A 15,562-nucleotide genomic window follows, 5' to 3' on the forward strand; every position below is an offset into this window, starting at 1 on the left:
ACTATTCAACACTCAATACCCAATACCCAGTACTCAATTCCCAGGCCAAGAACAGGACTCCCTTCGACTAGACGAGAGTCGAGATAAACATTTGGCTGCAACTTGGCAAAACCTGCACGCAATTGTAATTGCCTTCAGTTCGAGTCTACCTCAGACACCTTTTTTCTTTATTTCCCAGCCGTCGCGACGTCACTCTTTAGACACTGAGAAGAATTTCCTTCATCAGGCCGTAAGTTCAAATATAAATATCTCTTAGACGGTTTGCATTTCATCATCATTGTTTGGGAAGGATATCTGCGTGGTAAATAATAATAATCTTAGCATTCGTTTCAAATTGTTTTCAAAATAATAATAATAATAAATAATTTAGTGTTGAGTGAACAAGGCTTTACATGTATTATATAATATTATACTTAGTAATCTTCTAATAGCTATAAAAAATAAATTGTTAATCTTAATAATTTATTATAAGGAATATTATTAATTAGTTATTAAATTGGAAAATAAAATGTAAGTTTACAGGCCTTAAATAATAGTTGTTATTGAAAAACAGATGAATTAAAAGAACTGTCTTCATTTCATTATGATAAAAAACAGATCGTAGATATATTATAAACCTAATAAATAAAAAAGTGTCTATTTAGCAATTGAAGTCCTTGAAATATAAATATTTATACAGCTGCACATAAAGTGCACAAAATTCATATATGGGAGATTTTAATATCAATAGCCCAGTTTATATAAATGAAAAACGAAGTCGGCAGACTCTATAAGCTCGATCTGATTAGATTATATTAAACTTTTTATAATTTTACTTTCGCATTGAGATCGCAATGAATTATGGCTGAAAATATAATATCAAATTTATTCAGAAATCAGAAATTAAAATACTTATGGATTACTTGGATATTGTTTATTGTCCTTGAATTAGGTAATGCAATCAACAGTTATACTTCCCCATTGCACTCTTAATTTGTGAGCATCTATTTCGGCTCTGTGTATTATTATTTGAGATAGACAGGGGGAGAGAGAGAGACAGAGAGTGTGTGTTGTCCGAAGTCTAACTATAGTTTTCATTCTCTGCCTCTCTCCCTGTCCGCCTCACTTATTGGCTATGCCATCTGTTACAAGTGTTTGCGGTTACAGGCGGACATATGGCGGCATTTTAGTTGCTGCTGCTGATCCTGCTCCTCTTTCTTGCTCTTCCACGAGTGCTCTGCTCCCTTGAGTGCAGACATTTTGTTTTTGTCTTTATTTTATTTATTTTATTCTTCCGAGAATTGTGTCTTGTAGTTGTCGTCGTCAGACTGACATAAATAAATCATTGAGATAAATGACAAGGCTACATATATTCTTTTATGATTTCTGCTCTTTGTAGTTTTTGGCCTTTTATTTAGCAACAGCCAGTTAAATATAAGCGCATTCATTTATTTCAATTGTTAGCATTATGCTATTTTTTATATGTTTCAGTCGATGCAAAATGCTTGCTCGATAAGCGATTAGCCGATGGCTGCAAAATGATAACCAGCAATAAAGTCCCAGCTTAAAATGTTGAAAAAAAAAACAACACTCTTAATTACAGCATAATGAATTACTGCACACACAGTCAAACACAGCAGTAAGCACATGCTACAGAGAGAGTCAGCAATACTCTGTGTCTGTGTATGGTGCGTGAGTGTTAGTGAGTACACGCCCCGTTTGCTTTGAGCACAAAGTCAAGTCAAGTAGCGAACAGCGTGTGCTAGAAAGAGATGCAGCACACGCTTCCATAATTGGCCGTTGCAATTGGTACTTTCCAGGCGCGCGCACGTAGCGACACACTGGGAATGGAACGACCAGTGCTTGCTCGTTCGATTTCGCTCGCACACAGTGCTGCTCGCTTGATGATCGCGTTGCCAGGACGACTGGAAAGCGAAAACACACACAGCACACGACAGGGCGCAGTGGCGTGTGCCAAATGCCAAAACGTTTCAACCAGGACTGGTTTTTTCCAATTTCGTTTTTAGTTCTTGTTGGATTCTCAAAGCGTCGACGTGGCCGCGCAGTCACCGAGCCACACGAGAGTCGATGCTCGCGTAATACCAAAACCAAAGACAACAAAAAGAATAGAAAAAAAACCAAACAAGAGAATATTTTTTCGGCAACGGTCAACGCCGTCGGCACTTTACAGTTGCTTGGTGAGAGAGCGTGTGTACGTGAGAGGGCGTGTGAGTGGGAGAGGGAGAACAGCACACAGCCTGTTTCATTTCAAGCGTCGTCAACGTTTCAGCTTTGAGCTTGGACCGCGCATTCACATATTCATTCGTTTCTGCCGCTCGCGTGCAGTCGCTGCTAACTGTGCTAACGGTGTTCGCCGCCGCCGCCGTCGTCGTCAACGCTAACGCTAACGCTAAAGCCTAAGCCAGCGCCTGGCGCCTCGTCCGGTGCTCGTCACACATTGGGGATCAGTGCCAGTGTTGAAAAGGTGCGTGCCTGAACGCAAGTGAAAAAGTGTGCAAAAACAAGAAAAAATTCAAAAAGCCAAGGGATAAATCAAATTCGAGTAAAAAAAAATTAAAAATTTAAATTCCGATTTCCGATTTACGCTTTCCTGTCCATCACGCGATACCCTACAAATTCAACAGTCGGACTGCGTGCCTGCCTGCATGCCTGCCTGGCTGACATAGTTCACCCACACACGCAACAACTGCTTTACAGAGACAAGACAAGTGCAAGTGCAGAGTGCTGCCAATTTTGCCTTTTTACCGGCGGTGCGGTCATTCACTTCACTTCACTTCGCTTCACTTCTAAATGTCATTCTGACAGCTCTGGCGACGCCTCTGTCGCCTCTGTTGCCTCTGCCGCTGCGACGCCTCCGCAGTGAGCTTTGAAAATGATTTGCGTGCCGTTCTTGCGTTTGGCCTGCTGATTTGTTGCATGCGTCGTTGGCGTCGTCATCGAGCGTCAACACCAACAACGCTTAACTAAACCAACCAAGCTACAACAACCACGCCAACACCAACAATAATGCCAATGCGTGCAAGTGAAAAGCAAAAGTGTTACAATTAAAAATAAAATAAAATAAAAAAGAAACAAAATCAATTTTACAACACTGCAAATCGAACTTGAAAATAATAAAAATATTTTGGTTGGCTTTGACTGAATTTCACATTGAACTGTATTCTAACGGTCTTCATATAGTTATTAATATTAAAAAATAAATTTTTAATTATATTTTCAACTGAATTCACAACTAATTATATCGCATCCAATGGAAATTTTATTTGCAAATTTATTTATATTTGCTTTGATAACATTTGTGACAACATTTCAATAATATATTAAATTCTAATTAAAATTTGCAAAATTTAAGTCGTATTCAATGAAAATTAAAGTAAACTTAACAAAAATATTAAACATAAATTTTTACATTATTTGAAAAGTCATTTCCGTATTTCTGAGAACAAATTAAGCAATTTAATTTTTAATATTTCCAGCTAATTTTACAATCAGCAAAAAAGAACAAGAAGAAGTGCAATATTTAACAAACAAAAAGTTGAATCAAATAAACAAAATGTGAGACGAAATGTTGAAGCAGAGTCAAAGGCAAAAACGAATTCAAAACAGTTGCCGCAGCTGCTGAGGTCCTGCAGCAGCAGCAGGACTCCTGCTGAATAAAAAACATATTACAAACTTGCAACAGCGTTGCAAAGAGTGAGAGTGTGTGCTAAGCAAAATAAAATTAACAAATAATCAAGAACAAAAGGAACACAAAAACCATTCACAACGGCGACCATCACGAACTCCGCCCTTGCAATGAGCCAATTGGGCACGGTCTACGCGACCAAGCGAAGGCGACGCAACGGCAAAAGGTGAGTGCTGGGGCATGCCCAAAAAGCAACCGCAGGGCTCGCCGAGAGATTTCAATCAATGAAACTAAAAGACTTCAATCAATCGCTGCAAAGTCAAAGCGTGTGTTGTTCCTTCATCAATCTGCGACTTGTTAGGCCAAGCAACTGATAAATGATGCCACAAGCAGCGTGTGTGCTACTGGTCTTCCCTTCACATATGCTGCAACAGCGGGGCATCTGCACTTTGTCATCCAATGTGCCATATCACCTAATACCCATATCAATGTTGTGAATTACAACAGAATTCTATTCGAATCAGAGAACATAAGAGCGCACTTCTGGAAAGTACTCGACTTGCGAATACCCTGATTGCTACGAACAGGTCGCGTTCTTGGGCGAATCGAGAATGTGTAGTTCATTAAAATTTGATCAGTCGATTTTCTGTTTTTTTAAGATATAGTTGTAGATAATTTCATGAATGATAATAGTATTTTTAAAATATAGAAAAATCTGCAGGGTTAGCGGGCAGCAGCTCACATAGCCTCCAAGAAAGAAAGGCAGAAAAATAAGCGGCAATATTGACAGTTCTAAGTCTGATCAAGAATATATATACTTTACTGAATCCATGCCACGATTCCTGCTGCCTGTTGCGCATCCTCTAACTGTAATATAATATCCTATTTAACAACACTCAATGAGTATGATATTTATAAAAATAGGGACAGCTTTTTTAACTGTTGTAACTCTGGATTATCTATACAAATTTAGAAAATGATGTTCAAATCAAGCTAATTGTTGTATTTGACTCAGAAACAAATGAGAGGACAGATAGATAGAGAGAGAGAGATAAATAGATCGATTAGGCAGACTAATAATATTGTTAGCAAATTAATATTCACAATATTATATGTTTTAAATGATATATTTTAACATTTAAAATAAACACAAATATGTAAAAATCTGTTAAGAATATAAAAATATGTTTATGTTTATGCAATTGGGGACTAGATATTATTCAATAGAATAATTCCCACAGCAACCAACGATCCTCTTTATTTGGGACTCTGGATTATCGCTACCAAAACTTATTTGTCTCAAATAGCGCCTAACAAATAGTTTTCAGTCTAAGAATTATATTGATATTATATGCTACGCTCTTTATCATCTAAATGAATGAATTAATCTCTGTGCTGTCTCACGCTGCGTATACGCAATGCGTCTTAAGCTTAGCTGCGACTGGAGCATTCAATATGGAAATTATGAATATTATGCATGTCGGCAGAGTTGCGTGAAATTACAGCAGTGCCTCCTTAGAAGGTACGGCCACACGGGGTGGCCCTTCGCTTGCAGCTGCCTCTTGCTCAGCTCTTCTACTCTCCACATTGAAGTTGATGTTCTACACGCTTTGCTCTATTGCCGCCTTATCGTCTTCCCGCTGACCCAAAAGTGCATATAATTTCTGATAATTTTGTGTACTTAACTTGTAAACACAACAGCAGCGAAAAAAAAAATAATAATAAAATAAAAGATGCAAAAATTGCTGCAGTAGCTGCGGCGGCTGCTGCTGCTGCCAAGACACGCCCCCAACTGCGCACTATAATTGCGCCCCACCTGATCAGCAGCGGGAGAGCAACAGCGGTCGAGTCCAAAGATAGCGACAAAGTTATTAATTTTTTTCTGCCTGCTTCTCTCTCTCTCTCTCTCTCTCTCGCCCTGTTTTCTCTCTCTTTTGGCTTTTTCAATTATTGTTATACCCTATACATTATGGTCTGACCCGGAAAGTTTCTCAAGTTCATTGTCATTAAATTTTTAATAAATATAAATAAAAGAGTCTTAACATATATATAAATATTGTATATATATTTATATATATATATATATCTATACAAAGTTCTTCAGCGCTTTTGCCATGTTTTTCCCATTATACATTTTGGTAAGAGTGTTTGAACTTCGTCGCCTTCGAGCAATTTTTATTTTTTTTTTTATAATTTTTTATTGCTGTGCAGCCATCGACAGGCAGCGCGCATAATTTGCAGCGTTTGTGGTGGGCTTAAAAAACAATTACTTCTCGCCAAAATGACCCCCTCCGCGCAGCTCCTCGCCATTGCTGGGGTGCCTCCTCTTTTTTGCCCGAGTCATGGTGTGTTGAACTGGCTGGCGCGCTGCTCGCTCGACTGACGCAAAATTGTCACCTTGCCATGCACACCTGCAATTAAGTGGCAGCGCAGCCAGCTGAAGTGCCAGTGCCCCTCCTCGTCCTGCGCGCTCTTCTAGCATTTCTGCTTTTAATGAAACGATCAAAATGTGTCTGCCCGAACAACTTGTGCGCTATTTTAATTGCTTGATTGATCCTTGCCAGCTGTTGCCAGGCTTCGAGTACTTGGCAAATATTTCACATACGCCGCATGGGTCGCAATTGTCACAAGAGAACAGTGTTGCAAAATGTCTAAATTGCATGCACATTATAGATTAGATATGAACTATATATCCTCCATCGTGCAAGGCTTGCAGCAATTAATGGGAAACTATAAGAAAATTTTTATGATGTATCAGCGCAAATTTTATTACTAATTCACAATGATTACTTTCATCTAAACAGTTATCATAATACCTATGAATACACATCAAAATTGATATGCTCCAACTTAAAATATATTTTTTAGTATTCTATAATAGTAGAAACAATACAAATAGAAATTATATGAATTTAAAGTGATATGAGGACTACTAAAAATATTCTAAATAAAATATTCTATATATATGTGTATTTATAATTATGTTATATGATAGACATTACATTTTAACTGATCAACTGGACACCTCTTAACAACATTTTCAAGTTTTTTTTAAATATATTTTAATTAGCTTTTAAAGTGTTATATACTTGTTTTACATTGCCTGTAGAACAGTTTGGTAATGTCCACTGCCGCATAGGACAACAGACAGCATACTCCAGGTGGGCAAAAGGCCAGTGAGACAAGTCCTACCTGGAGCCATGCAGCCATCCATCGAATCACTCAACGCATTGCCTGACATTTAATTGTTGGCCTGCAAGGCTGATGCGCGCTGGCATCGAGGGCCAACAATTAACACGAGTAGTTAAAGTTCGTAGAGGCCCACCTTTACCGAATTCCCTTAAACAAGAACAACTACAACACAACAGCAATAACAATAAGAAGAAGCATAGCAAAAACAATTGCAACAAGAGCCACAAAGTTGCAACTTTAACTGCAACTTCAACCTGGGCTGCACGGCCAGCGGCATCGGCTGGTTGGTTCCACTTGTTGGTTGTTATGGATATATGAGTCCTGCTTTTGCTTTATTGATTATCAGCGAGCGGTTGATGTTGTTGTGTGTAGTTGTTGTTGTTGCATTTGTTTGTGCTTGTTATTGATTGCAGCAAGTGGTGCAGGACCCCCTCTGTTGCCATTAGAAATTGTAATTAGCCAAGTTAGCTGTAGCTACAGTTGTTGTTGTGTGCATGCAAAGGGGCAAAGGGGCAACGGGCTAACAGAGCAACGGAGCTTGTCTTTAAAGTTCAAGCGCTCATATTTTGTGCAACTTGATTGAGTTACATAGGAAAGTTGCCAACGCTTGTAAAACTTTTGAAATTGCTGCTGCACCAAGCACAATTTTTCCAAGCCGAGGCACGAGTCCATTCAGCACTTGGTGTTCATCATTTGCACAGAATATTTCATTATTATTAGAGTGAAATATAAGTGGAAATGGAAGACCGACTCAAGGCCCAACTTTAGAGCCCTGTCCTCACAATTATGATAAATGATTTTCGTTGCTTGAATTTATGTTCGATAAATTGCTTCCCACATATAAATAAAAGTAAATTTTACAAATGCCCTTCTCCTACTGTTAACCACAATGCCGTGCCTGACATATGTTTCCACGTTTTCGGGAGGGTCAGCGGACCAACGGGCCAACGGTCCAACGGACCAGCTGACCAGCTGACCGGCTGACCATATGCCAATGCCACTGTCGTCCGAGGCCAGCCCATAGAGCACAACATAAATTTTCACAGCAAAGTTTTACTTCAAGTTCGGCCGGCGAATTGAGCAAAGGACTAACGAAGGGTGTGGGGTGGGGATTGGACCAAACGAATAGACAACAGTTGGCCAGTGCTTATGGTGGTGGTTGCAGTTTCCTAACCGCCCTTCGTCTCCCCCATCCTTTTGCCTGCTGCTGCTCATTAGTTGCGCCTGCGTCGCCGACGCCGACGTCGACGTCGACGACGAGTGCTCTGCTTTGTCTTTCAAGAGTTCATATGGGGTTAAAAGTATATCAGACGTGCTATCGCCGAGCTCTTGGGTTAATTACAGTTGCTCGGGCGTGAGACCCGGAGTGATATCACTCATAGATAGCCCAACACAAAACACATCTTTAAAATGCAGTTTATTAGCCTAGCCCTGGAACACTCTTATCTATTTAACTATTCGAGTATTGACCAAAGGTCAACAATTTGCATAAATTGATTCAAAGTGACTCTTAATTCCTTTTAATAAATACCAATATATTGGAATACTTTTTCCTTAATTTCTTTATTTATTGTGTTTCAAGGCTTTCCTATTATTTGTTATTGATATTATCTTATATATATATATATATAATTGCTAAATTGCAGTTGTGAATGTGAATCAATATCAAATAGAGTATATATAATATAAGTATGTTATATATGCACACTTGAGGCACTGTAAACTGGGCTTACACTTTAGTAGACTTCGTGGATCATTTGTAGATCTTCCTTATTGCTCTTCTTGTGAGCTTTCTTAACTCCTCTGCTAATGTGTCGCATCTATTTACTCAAAGGCAAACCTACTTATAGGTTCTATTCTTTGCCAATGTCTGTGTGTCTTTGTCTTGTCTCAACCAATAGATCAATAAATAACAATCGAGTTATACTCCGTAAACTGAAGTCTTTAATTCAGCCTTCATAAATGTTGGAGTCACAGTTGCTAAAAAGCTTGACAATTATCAACACATATATTAAACCTCTTTTGACACATTCTGCTTCTTCCATGGGCATTTTATAACCTAATTTATATTACATATGAGTCCTTATTACATGTAACATTCCAAGGCCAATTGAGGTATTTATGCGCTCACTTTACGCACTCTGCATTTGAAGACAAAACTCTATTTCGCTTAGATATCAATAGTCGCTTTATATTTATAGAAGTTTCCCATGCACTTATTAATTGACCCACATTATTGACTGTCCTCCATGTGCTAACTGTAATTAGAAACTAGTCGATAATTTACAATAGCTATTATCAGCTACAATGCACTTAATTGCTACTCCGACAATTAACCTGATTGTCGTCAATTGTCACTTGATTTTCATACAATATATTTTTTGCTTGATTGACATTGTGGAAGCAATTAGATTTAAATTGTTTATTTAAGTTATATGATTTAATCAATTTTGAGTTTCAAGCAAAGATTTACTTTAAAATCAGTCTTATTTACGGTTCGCAGCATGTTAGAAAACTTTTCTCTGAGTGTAGACAGCTGTGATTAACTGATTTCCACTGGTTAAACACTGTCTCGGTTTTCCCAAGCTTTTGTTTCGCATACTGCTGCGATTATCTAGTTGTAGCTTTAGCTGTATCTCACTCTATATGTATGTGTGTGTGTGTGTGTGTGTAATTAACACCATTGCGTAATGCAGCGTATCGAAGCCTAAATAGTGCTGCTCCATATGCCCAGTCTTATGGGGGTAGGCGTGGCAGCCATTAAAAGCGCCAAACAACTGTCTGCCTCACTCTCTCTCTCTCGCTCTGACTCTTTCTATCTCCCTTTAGCTGTACCGCACTTTAATTTTCATACATTTGGTAAAACTTTGTTGCCATTCGCCCCACACACATCTCCTGTCCAGCCTGCGGGCCATGTCGGAAGGTGCTAAAACGCTTTGGGCTTACAATTTGAAACGTTCTTAATGTCAACTTATAGGACGCAAGTCGAGCAGCTGATGAGTTGTTGTAGCTGGGGTGTCACTGAACTCCAGTTGGGCCAATCCTCAATCCTTAATCCATAAGCCACCTGCCTGAAACGCGCCTAGTTTAAATATGTATAGTAAAACATGTTTTTTTGTTTCTGTGCTGACCAAAACAGAAGAATTTTGAATTAAGCCAAAGCGTCCATAAAAATCCACCCTAAAGGATCAGGACGCCAGGTCTGGGCCGGGAATCGGGGAACTGCGGTGTGCGCTGAAGTGGAGCGCTTGAGTAGGGCGTGTTGTCCAGTTCAGTTCAGTTCATTACGGGCAGGTGATACTTTTCATAGCTCCCTTTGACAGCGAATTGCAATAAAAAACGAAAAACAGAAAATTTCATTTACTTTTTTTCCGTCTTTTTCGAAATCAAAAATAATTTTTATAATTATGCCATGAATAAATGAATAGAGTGAAGAATATGGCAGGCAAAATAAATGCGCCACGAGCTGTGACTGGGCACAGCTCATCGCTAACCCACACACACACACACATACACACAACGCTGTAGACGCCTCCAAAAATGAAGAAGCGGCTTAGCTAGAGCAGTGGGTGGCGGGCGTGGAAAACAGAAAACAGACCGCGCCCACACGCTGCCCTAAGCGGGTGGAAACCCCGGACAACCCCCACTAACCCCAACCTTAGTCAGCAGCTGCTCCTCGGTTACCCCACAGCCAACCCTCTGCTGTGCCCTCTGCACAGCTGTCAAAAGGTTTTCAAAGTTGCTTTGCCAAACGCTTTGATGTCGCGCCGTCTCGATGTGTGTGAGTATATGTGTGTGTGAGTGTTTGCGTGTGTGTGTGTGTGTTTGTGTCAGTAGATACATTTTTCCAAGCGCGCACATAAAAAATGTTGCCCGGCTCGTTCAAGATTCCGCTGCGCGAATCGCAAAAATGTTTAATCGATAAAATAAATGAGTTGCTTTGCCAAGTTGTTGTTGCTGCTGCTAATGTTGTTGTTGCTTTTGTTGCTGGCATAGTTGACGTTATTCTTGTGCGCAACTTTCCTCGCAGATGTTGGGCCAATCATAAAAGAAAACAAAACAAAAACAACAACTGCACATATTAGCAACTATAACTGTATATTTATGTACTCGGCGCGTACACAAATAATTCCTAAGTGCCTTTTGCCGAGATCATAAAAGCTCACATAAAGCCAAAGGTGTTCCTTAAGCCTTCATTAGCTATAAAAGGCTAAAAGTTCGGCTTCGAAAAGCTCTTTAGAATTATTTTTGCACAGAAAACGAATGCTTTTCTATATGTTTATATATATGCTTATACATGTAATCCAAGAAATTTAAATTAGATCACAATCCAGAAGTCAAGCTCAGATTTCACTTTTATTTGTAAGCGCTAGAGGCGAATAATAATGAATAATAAATAATAAGATATGAATATAAATATTATTTTTCATTAAATCCATATTTGATACTTATAGTACAGTTTCACAATTGTTAAGAAATGGTTTTGTAATATTTAAAATCGATAACTCTAGCATCTTAGCGAAGAGGTAAATTCGTCATTCGATGTAGTTCCATAGTTGTCCTTATGGTCTATCGATATTATTTATACTATATCAGTGGCTTTTTTATCGATAACTCCTGCATCTTAGCGAATATATCCCGTGAAAGTGAATTCGTTATTCGATATATATTTCCATATATATATTTTTGTATATATATATATAAATATCTGATAGCAAAACATCAGTAGTTGCCTTTATTTATACTATATCAGTGGCTTTTATATCGATAACTCCTGCATCTTAGCGAATATATCCCTTGAGAGTTAGTTCGTTATTCGATATATTTCCACAGCTCTCCTATCTATCTATCTATATATTTATATAACATATATAGCCCAATTTCAGTAGTTGCCTTTATTTAATCCACTTTTATTATCGATAAATCTAGCATCTTAGTGAATATATTACAGAAACAGAAGAATCCTCGTTATTTAACATATTTTGACAGTTGTCATTCTCAGATCGCATAGCTAGAATATCTGATAGCTCATCTTTGAGCAGCTTCTCTTTAAAGTTTGCCGCTGCAACATTTATCACTTCATTAAGGGCAGTCCTTAAGGGAAGCTGCCAACAGGTCTGCTGCCTGGCTGCTTGTTCGATTGTCACTTGAATGTTTCCTTGGCTCTTTTTTCTCGTATTCTTAAAATTGTTTTGCACAATTAATATGCAAATGAAGGCATCTTAATGTGGCATCCACCGATTCGAAATATGCAAATAATGCGTTAACAACTTAATTCGCTTGGCCATTGAGTGGGTCCCCGAGTGGTTAGAGGTTCAGCGTGTCTTGTTATGCTCGTTCATTAAGTTCAAGCAGAGTCTTTTGGTTTCAGGCAGCATCCGTGTAACTGGCCTTCTGTCTAACTGCATAAGTGCCGCCCACCTAGCGTCTTTCACTTCAAATACATTCTCGTTGACTCATAGATCCCTGTTGACTTCCTCAACATATGGCCAGAGGAGTTCAAGTCATCAATGTAAAAGCTTTTGTAACGTGAGCGAGTATTACGCAGTCGGTTGAGCTCGACTATCGTGTTCTTTGCTCCTTTTTATACATTTTTGGTTTAGTTGGACGATTAGCGCGGGGTCCTGAACTCGGCAGCTGTAGCGCCTACTAACCAGCTGGGTCTTGGGAAATGTAGGTGCCCCTCTTAAGTGTTGCGTCTCTCCTCGCGGGGCTCGCAGCATCTTTTCGGTTTATTTTGGTTTTTTATCTCAGCTCGATCGTTTTGTAGTTCGCCTGCGTCTGGACGCAGCTACTGCGATTCTTCGCCTTTTGTTTTGCGAGTTGACAAAATTAATGAGCTGAGCTCCGTGGCGAGCAGGGCAAAGGATCTTCTCGTTAAATTTAACAGCTCAGCCGCTACGCTTTTCTCACCCGACTCAATGGCAAATTTATGCGTGAATTTGGCGCAGATCCATTAAGTGGATCCATAGATTAAGTCAACGTGTTGTCTCGCCCGTTGTTGTTGCTGTTGGCCATTTAAGTGGCCCCTGCGACTGCGCCTGCGCCTGCAACTGCAACTGCAACCTCAACGGCAACGGCAACGGTAGCAATTTGAATTTCATGTTTCTTTCTGTTCGCTGACAGCTTCTTTAAATGGCGCTTAACTTTTGTTTTGACATTTTCACGCTGTTGACATTTCACAGAATGAACATCTTTCGGGCTCTTATTCGTTGTTGTTGCTGTGCATGCAAATTCAATTAACTGTGACATTCATTGAAAGACCAAACAATCAAAATGCCATTCAAAACAGACCACATTAAATACAACAAAAATGTTGACTCATATCACAATGCATTCTGAATATTCTATCTGCTTTTACTACCCATTAAAGACTCTTCAAAATATATAATCCAAGAAAACTAATTTTACATTCTTATTCATTGACTTTTATATTATTTTGGTCTGATTTTATTTATTATATTTTATATAATAATTTTGATATTCATTTACTTTTGTTTATCGTTTAATTTTTATTTTTAATATGATTTTATTCACTTTTTTTTAATTCTTTATTTTTATCAACTAATTTAAGCTTTCGATTGTCATTTTGATTTCAATTTATTTAATATTTTATGTAAACAATTTAATTAGACGGAATTATATTTTGGCTAGGTTAAACTCATTATTGTGATTAGTTATTAACAATTCGTAGCTTGAAAATATTTGTATTTAATATTATTTTTTTTATTGTGGATTGTTTAGGTCGGCTTGGATGTCTGTTCAATTGTTAAGGCAAATGTCTTGGTTTGAGGTTCGGCTCATAACAAGTTATAAATGACCTTTGCCAAGGCTGCTATGATCCACATGCACTTGAAAAGCAGATGCAACAACATTAACATCAATATAACATGCAAAATTCAATTAGTTTGCAACAATTGTGCCAAGCAGTAAAAGTGGCCGCATTTAGCTGCTGTTGTTGCTTCTCTCTTTGTTGTATGTGTTGCATCGACGCCTACGCGACTCAGTTAATTTTTTTTGTTTTGTTTCGGACATGAGACACGCTACTTTGCGTTTTTGGCTGCCAGACGGCGGCGGCAGAAGCGACATTGCTGCACTTTAGTGGCACGCAGCAGAATGTGGCGCACGCATAGATACAGCTAGCTGAGTGTATGAATGAATTGGCAAGTTGCGTGTGTGTTGGTGTGTGATTGTGTGTGTTTGTCGTACGACGAGATTTTTGGCGCCAAATTGAGCATGCAAAAAAGATCAACGCTGCTATGCGTAATTGTGTTGCTTGCAAAATAACTAAAACGAGTTGAGCTCACGTGCCAACACACACACACACACACAGTCACATAGACTGACCCGCCTACACCCCAAAGGATTGCGTGTCATTTGTTTATAAACACATCAACTGAAACAAAAACAACACTTGGCTGACGCCTGATGCCTGATGCCGGCTAACCCAAAGCCCCAGTGCTGTCGACCCTTGACACCCATGCAACAGCAACAACAACAGCAACAGCTGCTGCAGTTGCAGTTGCAGTTGCATCTGCCTGCGCCCAGTTTGAATTTAGTTTAGCCTAAGCTGAAAATGCAGAGCTGCAGTCTAGCTTAACTTAAGGACACTGCGTCCTCTTTTCCGTGGGCGTCGCTTCTCTTTTTTGAATCGAAATCCAAATGGCAGCCCTTGGGGCAATTTCTGGTTGCTGCCGCATTGTAATTTCTTTAAAAGCAATTCATTTCATAATGGGGAAAAGGGCGAAAAAAAGAGAAAGGCGAAAAATACATGAGGGAAATTGCGAGCGCTGACAGAAAGAAAAGCAGCCAAACGAAAATGGCAAAAATAATGCAGGAAAATGGAATGAAATGAGCGAAGCTAAATAAAAATAAAAATGAAGCGGAGGTTGGGGCTAAGAATAGGTTGGGCTGTGCTCGCCACAATTCTTGCTAAGCTTGTGGCCAACACACATACCAAGTCATACCATGCCGCACTGGCTATGCAGTTATCGTCTGTTCGCTAGGATTGTTCGCCATTTTTAGCAGCGACGTTTTATGGTCTATCCCCCACCTAAAGGAAACTTCCCCAAAGAACAAACCCAGCAGACAAAAGCTCTGTTTCTTTAAGTTATTTTCTCTTCTCTTTTATTTTGTATACCCTGCACTTTTTGATAATGGAGCATGCTTTACTATTGCTCGACGATACAAGGTCTCTGCTTCTGTTGCTAAGCTCAAAATGAAGCAATGCAACGTGGAACTTGCAAGGCATTGAAGCTAGGGACGAGCTGGACATTTCGATTTTGGATTTGGAATATCTTAACATTAATTTCCAGAGTAGAATTTTGGTAAAATCAGAACAGATGCAAGCAAGATTGAGAGAGTAACTAGGTGACGGTATCTGCGAGGCGTGCACACCCGACTAGAGCACTCTTACTTGCTTCTCTTGAAGCACGATTGTTTCATTATTTTGTTTTTGGGAAAGTTGTTTATGGAATTCATTTTATTACATGCCTTCCTCGCGGAGCGTCTCTAGCGACGCTCTGCTCGAGGTACTGCCTCAGCCGTTTGTAGCCGCGCAGTCCCGTTGCCTTCTTATAGATAATAAGAAAATTATACATTTTATTCGACAGCCACGTTGCAGGCGAATGCCGCAATGCCCCCAATTAGGAGCAGTCCTTAATTTGCTGTTAAGTTATTTAGTATTGTCTGAATCCCTTATGCTTTTCGCTTTAGCATAATTTGCAGCCTTGACTCGAAGTACGA

General features: G+C 39.2%; 1 protein-coding gene across 1 annotated transcript in view; it reads left to right on the top strand.

Annotated features, from left to right (window-relative positions):
* Nucleotides 1-3,502: 3,502 nt before the first annotated feature.
* Nucleotides 3,503-15,562, top strand: part of LOC111598619 (la-related protein Larp4B) — a 32,199-nt gene continuing 20,139 nt past the window's right edge. The window contains exon 1 of the mRNA XM_023313953.2: nucleotides 3,503-3,851. Coding sequence (XP_023169721.2) covers nucleotides 3,796-3,851 — 56 coding nt within the window. The 5' untranslated portion in view covers nucleotides 3,503-3,795. The remainder of the gene's footprint in view (nucleotides 3,852-15,562) is intronic.

This window comes from Drosophila hydei, unplaced genomic scaffold (assembly GCF_003285905.1).
Source record: "Drosophila hydei strain 15085-1641.00,03,60 unplaced genomic scaffold, DhydRS2 tig00008139-arrow-pilon, whole genome shotgun sequence".
NCBI lineage: Eukaryota > Metazoa > Arthropoda > Insecta > Diptera > Drosophilidae > Drosophila > Drosophila hydei.